This window comes from Chionomys nivalis, chromosome 20 (assembly GCF_950005125.1).
Source record: "Chionomys nivalis chromosome 20, mChiNiv1.1, whole genome shotgun sequence".
Taxonomy (NCBI): domain Eukaryota; kingdom Metazoa; phylum Chordata; class Mammalia; order Rodentia; family Cricetidae; genus Chionomys; species Chionomys nivalis.
Window position 1 is genome coordinate 46,829,689 of NC_080105.1, and position 14,869 is coordinate 46,844,557.

The 14,869-nt window shown below is 49.5% G+C and overlaps 1 protein-coding gene across 5 annotated transcripts; it reads left to right on the forward strand.

Annotated features, from left to right (window-relative positions):
- Positions 1 to 1,137: 1,137 nt before the first annotated feature.
- On the forward strand, positions 1,138 to 12,226 carry Pomk (protein O-mannose kinase). 5 transcript variants are annotated; one of them, XM_057753013.1, is made up of 5 exons: positions 1,138 to 1,193; positions 4,414 to 4,488; positions 5,913 to 6,165; positions 7,031 to 7,314; positions 10,191 to 12,225. In XM_057753013.1, exons 4-5 carry the CDS (start codon positions 7,039 to 7,041, stop codon positions 10,959 to 10,961), a joined length of 1,047 nt encoding a protein of 348 aa, XP_057608996.1. In that variant the 5' UTR covers positions 1,138 to 1,193; positions 4,414 to 4,488; positions 5,913 to 6,165; positions 7,031 to 7,038; the 3' UTR covers positions 10,962 to 12,225. The 5 variants fall into 5 exon arrangements, with proteins under 5 accessions (XP_057608996.1, XP_057608997.1, XP_057608998.1 ...); XM_057753014.1 differs by having other exon boundaries at positions 1,140 to 1,193; positions 5,924 to 6,056; positions 10,191 to 12,226; XM_057753015.1 differs by having other exon boundaries at positions 1,140 to 1,193; positions 5,924 to 6,010; positions 10,191 to 12,226.
- Positions 12,227 to 14,869: the final 2,643 nt, after the last annotated feature.

The window sequence follows — 14,869 nt, forward strand, 5'->3', positions numbered from 1 at the left end:
CAGTAGCCACAGTTGCTGCTGCCAGATCTGGAACTGGGAGACGGCTGTGGGAGGAATGAGAAACCACAGAGCTGTGTGCCATCCCCAGGACTGTGCCACCTTGTACAGTGCACACCTGCTGTGTGACGGCAAACCAAAGGCTCAGTTAACACTTGAGTGGGAAGAACTTGCGTTATAGGGAGAAATGCACTTTGAAGGCTCTGAAAACATGCTTCCTCGATTGTGTCTCTGCCCTCGACTGCACCTGCTGCGCGGCGTTGGAGCGGCTTGACTACAGGTTGTAGCCATAGAGGGTGTTCAGGGCTAGAACACCAACCAGACCACAGCTCAGTGCTGTGAAGAGCTTTCTCCACGTAAACTGGGAAATTAATGTTCCATACAGAAAATACATTGAATTGGTATTAACGTTGTATTTTCCTTTCATTTTATACAGTATTTGTGATGTGTAGATCTTCCAAATCTCAAAATACGTTCTTTGCATTTTTCAGTAGCATCATTGTAAAAACAACAAAACACAGCCTAGATGTCAGTTGTGGTGGCTGGTGCCTTTACTGTCAGTATTTAGGAGGCAGAGGCAGGCAGATCTCTATGAGTTCAAGGCCAGCCTGGTCTCCATATTGAGTGCCAAGCCAGCCAGGCCACATAGCAAGACTTTGTCCTCCCTTCCCCCACAAAAAAAAAAAAAAAAAAAAAAAAAAAAAAAAAAAAAAAGCCTAGAGAACTTCTAGACTGTATAAGAGTTTTTATACAGTATAAGAAACTAGGACATATAAGAGCATTTATTCTCAGAAATTGCCATCAGTGGCCCAACATTGTTTGGGGGCTGCTGGTCAGCAAAGCTATTTGGAACTGTGTAAGAGTCAGAATGGGCCAGGCACCGGTCGGCGGTGGGGCTGAGAATTTCGGACATTCACTCAGGCTGCTGTTCTGGGGCCCACCCTTTGGCAACTACCGCTTTGCAAAGAGTGTAGATCACGAAGCAACCCTCTAAGATTCCCAGCCCCAGGCTCAACCTTTTTGCTGCGTCCCGGCTCTCACCAGCAGAACCAGGGGCTGGGTGAGAGCGCCTGCGCTGCCGCGGGCGTCCGTGGTGCGGCGGGAGGCAGCCACCAGAGGGCAGCCTCGCGCTCGCCTCGGGCCGCTTCCGGCCGCGCAGGCGTCGAGGGCCGCGAGCCGGATTTGGTGGATATCAGGTAGGCTCCGGGGAATGGTGGAGCAGGCTGGGGCTCTCCGGGGCCTTTCCGAGCCTGAACCACCTCCCCAACCCAGCCCCAGGGTGGGATGACGCGGCTCTCCCGGGGCTCAGCTGGACCTTGCCTTGGAGCAGGTGGTGCCCTCCAGATGCTTACCATACACCCTGCGTCCCTCCGGGTGCTCATCGCGCACCCCACCCCCGGTGATCACCGTGCACCGCCCCCCTCTGGGTGATCACCGTGCACCCCTCCGGTTTTTCGCCGTACAGCCCCTACGTGTGCTCTCCACGGACCCCCCTCTGGGTCTCTCTGTGCACCAGGCGCTGCCACTCAACTGTGTGAACGGAGACTGTCCTCGGTGCTCTCTCTTTCTTACCCCCTCCCTACCCACTTCTCTCCCCACTTCCCTCCTTCTCTATTCAAAAGCAACATTTAGACGTTTAGGAATTTTGACGTCCCCACTCTTTGCCTGTACTAACGAAATAATATCCAGATTATTTAAAATAATTATTGGAAAGTGAGGTGACACCAACATCTCGAATCATGTAAAATATTCTGCATATTGGCAGTTCATTTAGTTGCCTTATTTATTTTGTCAAAGCAGCTCCATCCAGTAACCATACTGGGTTCAAGTCTGCCTAACCCCTGAGTTTTGCAAGACCCTGAGGAAGGGCCGGGCGGTGGTGGCGCACGCCTTTAATCCCAGCACTTGGGAGTCAGAGGCAGGCGGATCTCTGTGAGTTCGAGACCAGCCGACCAGCCTGGTCTACAAGAGCTAGTTCCAGGACAGGCTCCAAAACCACAGAGAAACCCTGTCTCGAAAAACCAAAAAAAAAAAAAAAAAAAAAAAGACCCTGAGGAAGAATGTGGATTTGAGGCAACCCTTCCAAGTACATGGTGTAGATCTTTGGATGAGCGCCTTCACCTTTGAGTACGTTCCCTTCTCTGGGAAATTACGTACCTCAGAATTGTTTTGAGTTTGATATTGTGTGATACTGTGTGAACAGTTGAGTTTAAGGATAATTACTGTTTTCCTAGGGAGATTCAGAATGCGAGGATTATAGCTAAAAGGCACAAAATACAGTCCATAAATGCCGTAAGGGCTTGCTAACTAATGAGGGCCATATTTTCATTTGAAAATATGAATTCTAAGGCCTGGAGAGATTGCTCAGTGGTTAAGAGCACTTGTTTTTTGCAGAGGACCCAGGTTCAATTCCCTAATAGCTCACTGCTGCCCTGTCACAAGTCTCTTGTAAAACCCAGGAAAGGGGCTGACAATTTTACGCTCCAAAATCTGTGCACTGGAAAGAGTGTGTGCCTGTGTGTGTTTCACACGTGTCATAGCATGCATGCGGAGGACAGGGTACAACATGGATGCTGGTCTTGGCCCTCTCCCTTTTTGAGCCAGATCTCTCTGTGGTGTGCCATGGGTCAGGCTGGCTGGCCCAGCGGCTTCCACGGATTCTGTTCACCCATATCACCATAGGACCAATGGGATCACAGGTGTGTCTGGCTTCTCTTGGGTTCTGGGGATTTCAGCTTGGGTCTGCACACCTTACCCACTGAGCCATCTGCCCAGTCTGTGTGTGTTCTTTTCTTAGGGAGTCCCCTTTCCTTCCTAAAACTATAAGCTCTAGGTGCCATGAAACTTGCATTCACCCAATAGAAAGGTCGGATGAGGGGGAGATTGGGGTGAAAAAGATTTAACACTTGGAAGATGGAACGGTGGTGTTGGTGGAAATGGGGGATGGGATGCGCTAGAGGGCAGGTCCCACAGAGAACTGAAGAACAGATTCCTGGGCTTGCGGAAACACAGGAAGCCAACAATGCAAGCCAGACGCCTATGAACACAGCAGTGCGGTGTGACTGTCCATTTGATGTGCCTTGGTCCCTGCTCTGCCAGGCCCTGCAGATGGTAGGGAACCAAACAGCACAGGTGACAAACATCTCGGAGCACAATCTAAGAGTCCACAGATCTCCTAACGGGTTTCTTTGGGCACCAAGGAGTATTTGGGGGCTGGAGTATAGAACATTGGGGGACTCTGTAGTTTACTTTCCTGGGGTTTACTTTCCCCTTGGTGCAGGAGTCAGACCCAGGGCATTGTCTTGGCACGTGCTAAGCATTGACTCTCCCACGATCTACATCCCGGCCACTCAAGACTCATCTCAGAATTTAACCGTGTTCCTCAAGGCACAGTGGGACTATTGAATGTTTGTATTCTGGGCAGGATTTTATCTGTCGTTTGGAAGGATCACCCTCTATGTCAAACAAGAATTCTTCCACGTACACGTAGGGAAATATGTACAAATTTTGATTCACACCAGGGTGGTTGTGAATGCCTATAATTGAGCCCATGGGAGAGGGTGGTATAGTTGGTTTGTCTACACAATGAGACTGTCTGGAGTGGGGGAAATTATTTCACTGATGATGCTCTCGTCAACTGAGAGTAACAAAGCGGAGTGGATGAATCTCTAAAGCATACTGTGATGGGCTGGCGAGCTGGCTTCGTTGCGACGGGGGCTTGGTGCCACACCCAGTAACCTGAGTTCAACACTCAGGATCCACAGTGGAAGGAGAGACCTGATTCTTGTAAGTTGCGTCCTGACCTCCTCCATGCATGCCTTGGCAGGTGTCCTCCCCTTGTGGTCAAAAAGATAAAATGTAAGAAATTAAAACAACAAGATCAATCTGAACTTCAAAGCCATTAGCTGCAGAGCGGCTCTCCAGTATACCAGAAGTGACACAGTGCCTGAGAAGCTGCTTATGGGCAGGGATTTGTGACCACGGAGGACACGGTTTAACTGTGTCCACCAGAGGGCCTTGGATTTTAGCATTCATCCAAACCACCTGGAGGACTCTAAAAGCGGATTTTGTTTCTGGTCAGTAGATCTGAAGTGACTTTTCTTCCCAAGTCCCCAGGTCCCCAGCTGGAGAATCCCTGAGAATAACTGTGAGCCTAGTGGCGGCTGGTGATGGAGAGGGCATCGAAGGTGCTCCAGTTCTATATGTAATATTTCATTTCTTTCACAAAGGCCAGGCTTGGTGGAGGATCACATGCTGTGCAAGACCCTGGGTGGGATCTCCAATATACCACCACTCCCCCAAAAAATGTTATTTTTTTTAAAAAAAAATTGAATATATTTAGGACAACTGCAAATTGACAAAACACTGAATAGATGGCCCTAATCTTATGTTTCCTTTTGGAACATTTCATTAAAGAAGGAAGATCCCATCTGTGTGGAGAATGGATGGAAACAAAGAAAGATCCTGCGGGAATCAGCTGTAGGAGCGCAGGTAAGAGGCGCTGGCGGCTTGTGCCAGGGTGGAGTCAGGAAAGGACGGCACATAGGGCTTGGCTGATTCTGAGGTCAGGGAGGGAGGAACTGAGTCACCCTGGTTTGTGATATGAGTGATGACAGGTTGTATCTCCATGATAGAGTGGGAGCCCCAACTCTGTGCTGGGGAAAAGGGGGGGGACAACAAGGTCAGCAGTGGACACTGAGCCCACAGAGCGCTGGGAGAAGGATCTAGGCTGCAGTATAGATGTAGGGATCGCAAGCAGCTTGAGAGCTACCAGAGACACTGCACGAGGTGAGATTAGCTCGGCCTGCAACACCCACAAAGGAATAGTGTCATCTACTGCCAGGTTTGGCCAGCTACAATCCACTGCCTGAGCCCTGAGCTAAGCAAGCACTTTACCAGTGAGCTGTAGTCCAGGCCGTTCTTATCCTGGTAAATGTTGGGTAAGAGATATTTGTTGAGAGAGCACAGGTTTGTTTTTATACTCTGTAGGGGCTGCTCTATGTACTCTGACAACAGGGCTGAGTGGCACAGGCAGAGGCGACCCATGATATCATTCCACCCCTCTGCACCTCATGTCCATGGTGCGGTTATCTCTTGATTTTGACATTGACTCCTAGAGAAAAAGCAGTTGCAACCCTTTGTCCTAAGGTCTAAGTTGAGACACAGCTGGTCCCTCTCTAAAGATTATGAAGAAAGGTGAGCTGGAGAGATGGCTCCATGGGTAGAGGTGCTGGTCATGCAAGCCTATTGCATCTCCAGGACCCACTTAAAGAGGGAAGAGAGAATCAGCGCCACTGAGTTATCCCCTGACCTCTGCACGTACCCTGTGGCATGTGCTCGCCCATGCCCACACATCGTACACACAATGATAATTAACATAAAGCTTGTTTTTTAAAAAAAAGTATGATGAAAGAGATAATATAACAGGTGCAACAGCCTGGGTAAAAACAGCCACCACAGCTCTGTTCAATCTCTGAAGATGGGCCGAGGGAGAGGCCTGAGGTCGAGATGAGGAAAGACGAACAAATGAATCTGAACACTGCTTCAGCTGGCCGGGGAGACCCCAGAGTGTGAGGTGATGGCCTCCGGGTGGCCTGTGAGTGAAACCAGAGGGATTGCAGAGTCGGGGTTTCTTGAACACGACACAGTGATAGCAGGAATGAATACCAGTGTTGAATTCTGTTGTCTAAGCGAAGCTACTGAACTGTCAGTTCTAACGTTTCAGGGTTAGAAGTAGTCACGTTGTTGTGACAGCCCTTTACCCGTGTCCTCATTGGCTTAGAAACAGGAAGGAGAAGTTCCTTATTTGCTGACAGGAACTGTGCAAAAGGAATAGATTGGGGAACAAGACAAGTTTGTTCTTTGAAGTTGAGATATATTTCTTTTTATTTTGTCTGTGCACTGTGTGACTGCAGTATTCTCACAGGCCAGAAGACACCGTCAGATCTCTTGGGATGGAGTTAGGGAGGCTGTGAGCTGCCTGTGGTACCACGCACAACTCTGAGCACCCCAGGCATGTAGATGGAGATTCAGCTGAGAGAAGGAAGAGACTCCTGAAGGTGGTCCTGTCAAGATTGACTCTGGGTCCCCATGTCTCCCAGTCACTTTGGAACCCTTCTGTCCAGCACTTTGAGGGACAAGCATTCTTTGCTCAAGAGTCCATCCCAGGTCTGTCCCCTGCCAGGTCCCTCCGCCATGGCCCTGCAGTGGCCTCTGTTCTGGATTTTTTGGGTCCCTGCTACCCGTGTCTCCTAAGTCATCTCTTCGGAAAATCTTAGACGGTTAGAATTAAACCATTATTCTCCAAATTTGTCAACTCTTATCCCGGTTATCAACAGGGCCTGATTTCTGCTCCTCCATCCCCCCACCCCAAAGCTACCCGTGTACCCACTGAAAAGTTAACTTTGCTTCTTCACTGGGTCAACGCTCGGGGATAGGGTGCTCAGCTGGCTTAACCGAGACCCTGTGTTCAATCCCCCAGACCACAGAAAAAGCCTAAATATACCAGCCTGGTCTACAAGAGCTAGTTCCAGGACAGGCTCCAAAATCACAGAGAAACCCTGTCTCGAAAAACCAAAAAAAAAATATATATATATATATATTTTGTTGTTGCTGTGTTAGGGTTCAAGCCCAGGGCTTTGTGCGTGCTGGAAGCTGCCTGAGCTGTATCACCAGAACACCCTAACTTCTCAGCTTCAGGAGACCCTTGTCTGTTTCCTACGCTCACTAAGCCTCTTTGTCTGCCTTCTATCCCAGTCCCACAATACACACCTACACTCAGGCCATCCACCTAGTGCAAGCTCCTGTGGGAGAAAAAGACCAGACGTGGTCTGAATGAACCCCCATTTTAGCTTGTAATGAAGAATAGTGTTTATCAGAGCAGCTCACAGTTCGTTTACGCCTTCAAGTGATGCTGATCTGACTGAACCCACGAGTGATGGTGACCACCTTCAGCCCACTAGTGGCATCAGACCACTCCCGTGGAAATCAGCATAGACAATAATTGTACTCCCTGTCTCATGTTCTGTTGTAGGAGCTGACATGGGACAGCAACATGGAAGCAGGAAAGGTCTCACCCACAGGGAAGTCCCCCGGGGCATTGGGCTGTTGCTCTCCTTGGCCCTTATGAATGCCGTCCTTTACCTCTGTCTCGACTGGTTTTTCATTTCCCCTCGACCTCTGGAGGACCCAAGGCGCTGTCCTCATGGTTACTTCAGGATGGGACGGATGAAAAACTGTTCACGCTGGTTGTCCTGTGAGGAGCTGAGGACGGAAGTGAGGCAGCTGAGACGCGTTGGGGAAGGAGCCGTGAAGAGAGTAAGTGTTGATGTCTGCGTTGTCCTCACTGTTAGCTCTGGGAGAGCAAGTGTTTGGCACCAGACGCCGTGAGGCTTGCTGTACCTGGGAGTCCAAGGCAAAAAAGATTGCCTGGGACTGGGCTGTGGTGGCGCACGCCTCTGATCTTAGCACTCGGGATCTCGGAGTTTGCGGCCGGCCTGGTCTACAAGAGCTAGTTCCGGGACAGCCAGAGCTACACAGAGAAACCCTGTCTCAAAATACCCATCCAAAAAAAAAAAAAGATTGCTTGGGGTAGGGACTTTGAGGCCAACCTGGGGGACATCGTGGAATACTGTCTTATAAACAAGGAAAGAAAAAAGAGCCATGACGGCCTCGTGTTTCTGTTCTTGAGCCCAGGTGTCTCTGATCGGGAACTCGGGCGGGCATAGTGAAATCATCTGGAAGGAGGGAGGCAGGTGTGAAAGCGTGCTATAGGATGGGGAGGGAGGCAGGTGTGAAAGCGTGCTATAGGATGGGGAGGGAGGCAGGTGTGAAAGCGTGCTATAGGATGGGGAGGGAGGCAGGTGTGAAAGCGTGCTATAGGATGGGGAGGGAGGCAGGTGTGAAAGCGTGCTATAGGATGGGGAGGGAGGCAGGTGTGAAAGCGTGCTATAGGATGGGGAGGGAGGCAGGTGTGAAAGCGTGCTATAGGATGGGGAGGGAGGCAGGTGTGAAAGCGTGCTATAGGATGGGGAGGGAGGCAGGTGTGAAAGCGTGCTATAGGATGGGGAGGGAGGCAGGTGTGAAAGCGTGCTATAGGATGGGAGACAGGGGCACTTTCAGGAGACGGGCTGGGGATGTAGCTCAGCTGGAGGAGTGCTTGCTTCAAGGCCAACCTGTGCTACAATTGTGTAGCCATTAGGTATAGATAGGAACTTGAATTAGTATCAGGAAGAAAAGTCCTAGGATAATAAGTGAAAAAGAAAAGTGTGCTGCCTAGTTGTGGCGTATACTGTTTTCAATTGCTAAGTTACATGGTTATATAAGAAAATAAACCATGATAGACAGTTATAGAGTTAAGGAGGGGTCTGAGCTTTCAGCACAGCACATCAGGCCTCGGTGATCCACTCCTGCTCTGAGACAAACCTTTCTCCAAATGCTCACTCGTTCTCTTAGCTAATGGTCTTATTTTATGAATCATGAAGATGGAAGACTGTGCAGACAGCATCCTCGTCCTTTCTGTAAGGTCCCGTGTACCTCCCTGCATGCATCAGCCTGAGTCTCGCAACTTTGCACAATCACGAGTCTTCCCCACCCCATCCTTCATTCCCATCTCTGTAAAAACAAGCACACTTGCTGGGCGGTGGTGGCGCAGGCCTTTAATCCCAGCATTTGGGAGGCAGAGGCAGGCAGATCTCTGTGAGTCTGAGGCCAGCTTGGTCTACAAGAGCTAGTTCTAGGACAGACTCCGAAGCTTCAGAGAAACCCTATGTCGAAATTTAGAAAGAAAGAAAGAAAGAAAGAAAGAAAGAAAGGAAGGAAGGGAGGGAGGGAGGGAGGGAGGGAGGGAGGAAGGAAGGAAGGAAGGAAGGAAGGAAGGAAGGAAGGAAGGAAGGAAGGAAGGAAGAAAGAAAGAGCCAAGTATACTTTACAGAATTTACAGATAGAAGCTCCATTCTCTCGATTGCTTGTCCTCTGTTTCTGTGATGAGAAAGCTTGTTCGCCACCTCCACCTCCCGCCCTCTCCATCTGTCATCCTTTCCCGTGCGGCCTCCACACACCAGGAAACCTCAGACTGAACACTACTTTCCTCTTGGCCCCTTTAGCAGCCATGAACTCCGTGGCTTCTTGTCCTTGGACCCTGGTGTTCTAGGATAGCGTGCTTTCCGTCTTCCTCGTCCCTTGCTCCTTCTGAACTCCTTTACTGTCCTCTCTTTCCTCGTCCCTCCAGTTGTTGATGCATCTCAACCAGCAGCAGTTTGGAAGTGGATGACAGTGTGTACAGACACTTGTGGTTGTTACTACTGGAGAGGGGGATGTTTCTGGCATTCAGTGGTGTGCAAGCTGGGGATGCTGCCAGACAGACATCCTGCATGCCACACACGACAGGCCTGTCCCTCGAGAGACAGCTGTCTGGATGGAACGTAGCAATGCTGAAGCTGAGGAAGTGTCTCTCTGTGTCTCTAGATGTAATCTATATCTAGCCCTAGTCTAATTCTGTTGCCTTTGCATATTTAATAAACTCCCAGATGGTTCTCTCGAGGCCTGGCTCTCCCCGAGTCCCAGACTGTGCAGTCAACCGCTTATTTGTCAGCTCCACTTGGAGCTCTCTGAGCACTTCAGAACGTCCTGGGTGGGACTCTTCTTTGTTTCTTCCTTCCGAATAGAGTCTTACTGTATAGCCTTCAAATTCATGATCCTCCTGTCTCAGCTTCTTGAGTTTGGGGATTCCAAGTATGTGCCACTACAGCTGGCTTGGTGTGGAATGGTTGATCATCTCTTCTGTGGGGCCTGCTGTTCCCCCCTTTGTAGATGGCACCACTTTCCACGCAGGTCCTTGAGCCATACACCTGGGAATCATCTTGAGTTCTCCTGCCCCTTCTGTCAGCCAGGAGCAGGCTGCGCTCTTCCACACTGTGGTCCATGGCGACTCTCGGGTTCTGGGTAGCCTTTGGAAGAGTTCGTGGTCTCCGCCTTGACCCTGCTCTTCCTTCTTCCTTCCTTCCCCACCCCAGTTAGATGCTCATCCTGCTGAGTGCCATGTGTCTGTCTTCACAGCTCTGGGATGGCAGAGTCGGGACCGTATCTGTTTGTTTCCGCATCCTCTGCACCACGCCTGCCTCCTAGGAGGTGTTTGTTCCTCGGCGTGCTTTGGTGGAAGCCTGGGACTGACGTTCTCCATGGCCCTGTTTCAGGTCTTTCTGTCCGAGTGGAATGAGCACAAAGTTGCTCTCTCACGGCTCACCAGGCTGGAGATGAAGGACGACTTCCTCCACGGACTGCAGATGCTGAAGTCTCTGCAGAGCGAGCACGTGGTCACGCTGGTTGGCTACTGCGAGGAGGACGGCACTATTCTCACCGAGTATCACCCTTTGGGTTCCCTGAGCAACCTGGAAGAAACACTAAACCTTTCGAAGTACCAAGATGTGAACACCTGGCAGCACCGGCTGCAGCTGGCCGTGGAGTATGTCGCCATCATCAACTACCTGCACCAGAGCCCCCTGGGCGTGAGGGTCATGTGTGACTCTAACGACCTGCCCAAAACGCTGTCTCAGTACCTGCTGACAAGCAACTTCAGCATTGTGGCCAATGACCTGGATGCGCTGCCCCTGGTGGACCATGCCTCGGGAGTCCGGGTGAAGTGTGGCCACAGGGAACTCCACGGGGATTTTGTGGCTCCAGAGCAGCTGTGGCCTTATGGGGAAGACACACCCTTCCAAGATGACCTCATGCCCTCCTATGATGAGAAGATTGACATCTGGAAGATACCGGATGTCTCCAGTTTCCTTCTGGGGCACGTGGAAGGCAGCGATATGGTTCGATTCCACTTGTTTGATATCCATAAGGCATGTAAGAGCCAGATCCCCGCAGAAAGACCCACGGCTCAGGATGTTCTGGACACTTATCAGAAGGTTTTACATTCACTCAGAGACTCTGTGATGTCTCAGACAAAGGAGATGCTGTAAGGACAGGCCATTAAGTGATGGGCTTGACGGCTGAATGGCATCCCAGCTGTACTACTCTTGGTGATGGAAGTGCTTTCATGAACCTCGTGATTTGTGGACGCAGGCTCTCCTGCACATCTGAGTGTGCCCTGCTTTCCCGGCAACCTGGATGGAAGTAGCCAAGCGGGAAAGCCTTGCTTCTCTGTACTTTGTGGTGAAAATGCAGAGAATTCATGGATCTACACAGTGTTTGAAGGAAGTGGTAAAATGGTAATTATGAAGACACATCGCCTACTCCGGTAACCATGTTTATAGATTGGTAGGAAATGGGAAAAAACATACACTAATTCTTCAGAGAACATCTCCTAATTTGAGCAGTCCTGTTGGAAGCTGGGGATATAGTGCCCAGTGGTTGGGCACTTACCTGGTTCTGTGCAAAGCCTTGGATCTGACCCATAGCATACACACACACATACACACACACACACACACACGCTCAAAGGTCGTTTTGGGTGTCCAAAGCGCAGCCCTCGTCAGTGAGGTCCTTGTCAGTGTTGGAGATGACTGTCCATGAAGGTTCCATGCAGTTTCCTCTCACTGAACCAAGTACGCTGTGGCACCATGCTCTGGAGAGCAGCTGTGAATGGCTAGGACTGCCGAGAACGGCAGGCTGCGGGGACTTCCTTACCTGCCTGGGATGGTGCTGACCTGTGGTTTCTGTGTGAACGTTTCATATCCAGTGTTCCTCTTTACTAGACAGTGTCGAGCCTCCCCGGGCTTGCACAACTGAACACCTTAAACAAAAACTGTGGTGCCAGGAATGGTGGTGCACACCTGTAATCCTAGCGCCTGCGAAACAGATTGGAGAAACTAAGAGTTCAGGCCTGTCATGGGCTATATACCACGATCCCGTCTGTCCACGCCCCCACCCCAATAAAAAAGTCTCTCCTGTTGTCCTGGCATCCTTATTTTGGGAGACATGAGAGAGTCGGTGTGTCTTTGTGGCCACTCACGAGGTGTCCCCTGAACCTGAGCAGGCAACAGAGCCACCTGAGTCACAGATCGGGGGCCCATCTTGGAGTCTCTAGCTTCATAGGGCTAGAGGGAAGTCCAAGGGTTTTCATTGCAACGGGTTCCCCATGCTGCTGCCCCTAGTGTTTCCCTTCTGCAGGGACCACCGTTCAAGACTCATGTCCCCCTTGAGAGGAAGGTATCACAGGCAAAAGAAGTAGGTGGTATCGGATCTGTATTGTCTTCTGTAGCCTGTGGCTGACAAGGGGGTGAGCTTGCCCAGGTTCATCTCTGTGAAGCACACAGGTGTTCCATTCATTTGGGTTTGTTTTACAAAATCTCCACCAAGTCAGATGGTGGTGGTGCACGCCTTTAATCCCAGGACTCGGGAGGCAGAGGCAGGTGGATCTCTGTGAGTTCCAGGACAGACTCCAAAGCTCAAAAACATAAAAAACAAACAAACAAATGAAAAACTCCACCAAAACCCACTGGCTTAAAGATATTAACAAGTACTGGCCAGGATGTGGAATAATTGGACCCCTTACTATCTTGCTAGTGGGAATGTAACGGTGCAAAAGCATATTGGAGAAACAGTCAGGTGGTTAGTTCCCACTTTACTGTGCTCAGAGGCAGCTTATCGAGGGCTCTGGCCACGCCCCAGCTCTCAGGATCCTTCAGCTGCAGACTCATCAGAACCCACTCCCTGCCATCAGGGTCTCGTGCTCAGAACAGCTGCAGGCTGCTCAGAGCAGAGGAAAACAAGTTGTTGGTCCGCAGTCCCCAACAACAGTCCTGGTGAAAAAGTGCTACCGCAGATGGTGTCCAATGTGGGTGTCGTATGTAGTGGGACTTTCCTTTGGGCCGCCTAGCACAAATATGACATACAAACAAACCTTTTTTTTTTTTTTTTTGGTTTTACAAGACAGGGTTTCTCTGTAGCTTTGGAGCCTGTCCTGGAACTAGCTCTTGTAGACCAGGCTGGCCTCGAACTCACAGAGATCCGCCTGCCTCTGCCTCCCAAGTGCTGGGATTAAAGGCGTGCGCCACCACCACCCGGCTCATGCTGTATATTTTTAAAAGGTTCTAAAACTCTGGGATAGTGGATTAAGTAGCACAAATAATAAAAACCCAGAGGCAGATATTGGGTTTCAATCTGAAGATCAGAAAAGCAAAGCAGCCAAGCCTTAGAGAGTTCTTACCGCTATGAAATCTTCATACCGAGAGTGAGTTCCTGTCTCATCCCGCCTTATATTCCTCTCTAGTGCTGGGATTAAAGGTGTGCACCACCACCACCCAACCTCTGTGGCTAACTAGTGTGGCTACTGGGATTAAAGGTGTGTGTCACCACTTGTGTCACCACTGCCTGGCCTGTATGGCTGACTAGTGTGGCTGTTTTGCATTCTGATCTTCAGGCAATTTATTAAAATACAATGAAATATAAAAATGAGTATATATATATGTGTGTGTGTGTGTGTGTACACACACAGCATGATTTTGTTTTTAAAGATGCAGATGACAATAGGAGAGACCTTACAAAGAAGGAAGCCTGGAGTCATTCTTCTATATAACAAGGCAAAAGCGTCAGTTTTGTGTGCACATACTTGAATGCAATTACGTTTTTTTTTTTTTTTTTTTTTTTTTTCGAGATAGGGTTTCTCTGTAGCTTTGGTGCCTGTCCCGGAACTAGCCCGGCCTGCAATTGTGTTTTCTAAGGTAAGTTTTTATTTTCCTCTGATACCTAATTTTTCCACATAAAATTTATTAAAAACATCTAGCCATTCCTACTCTATTGAGATAGTAATTATTAATTCAATAGATTTGTCAAGATTCCTTACTGATTTGTTTGGGATTTTTCTTTTCAATATTTTAATTTTTTGGATTTAATAGTGCTTACCTGCTATTAAGTGTATGCATGCAGGCAGTGACCAGGAAGATCAGAAAAGGGAATCTGATCCCTGGACTGGAGTTCCAGCCGCTATGGACTGCCCTGTGAAGGCTTCCTACAGTCCCTAACTGGGGAACCACCTACTGAGCTCTGTTTAGCTCACCTTCCTTCCTTCCACACTAGAGGTTGAGGGTTCTGCTCTATCTGGGTAGTTTGTGGGTACACAGGGGGAGCTCTGCCAGGGCTGCTATCACCTCCCCTTTAATTTCCCCCACCATTTGGCAGCGTCAAGGAGCAGCAGGGCGCAGCCATAAGCAGTAGTGCCATCCTGTGTTACTGCCTTGGGGTAACATCACCCTTAACCCTACAACCAGTCCAGTGCCCTTCAGTAGCAAGTGTTAGAGCTCTCAGCTTGGGGTCTGGAGCTCCTGGCCCTGCAAACCTGAATGCTCTCTATTTTTCCGGAGCTTCTCTGGCTCCTAAAAACTTTTTTATGTTTTTGTTGTTGTTGTTGTCGTCGTTTGTTTGTATAACGGCCCTGACCATCCTGGAACTCACTCTGTAGACCAGGCTGGCCTCGAACTCACAAAGATCCTCCCACCTCTGCCTCCCAAACGCTGAGATTAAAGGTGTGTGCCAACACGCCTGGCTAAAATGTGATTCTTTTAATGCAATTGCACGTTTAATGCAACTTTGCATAGTTGGATTTTTAAATGAGTCCATCTGAGAAATTAAATAAATGTAATTGCAATGCTAAGCGCAGCCTGTTTCCCTTCGTCTTATTTGAGACTCTTGTATGTGGCTGTGTGAAGAAAGGCTAAGCATTTCCTCTAGCTGCATAGTGTGATGGCCATTTGGATTGCTCGTGCGATTTTGCTATTAGCAGCAATTGTGTTACAAATTGTGCCCGTCTTTTTTCACATGTGACGGTTTCCCTGGGAATACAGATAGCGGTGTGGATCTACAGGGTCCTCATCCCTGCGCACCTTTAATGTCCACAGAAGACTGGCAGCAGCCTCTTCACTGTGCCAGA

Bases quoted from the DNA above. Each gene is read 5' to 3' on its own strand.
- Pomk (XM_057753011.1), top strand. From the start codon at position 4,443: ATGGAAACAAAGAAAGATCCTGCGGGAATCAGCTGTAGGAGCGCAG. The intron at 4,489-7,030 runs GTAAGAGGCGCT...GTTCTGTTGTAG, and splicing joins AATCAGCTGTAGGAGCGCAG to GAGCTGACATGGGACAGCAA. The intron at 7,315-10,190 runs GTAAGTGTTGAT...GCCCTGTTTCAG, and splicing joins GGGAAGGAGCCGTGAAGAGA to GTCTTTCTGTCCGAGTGGAA.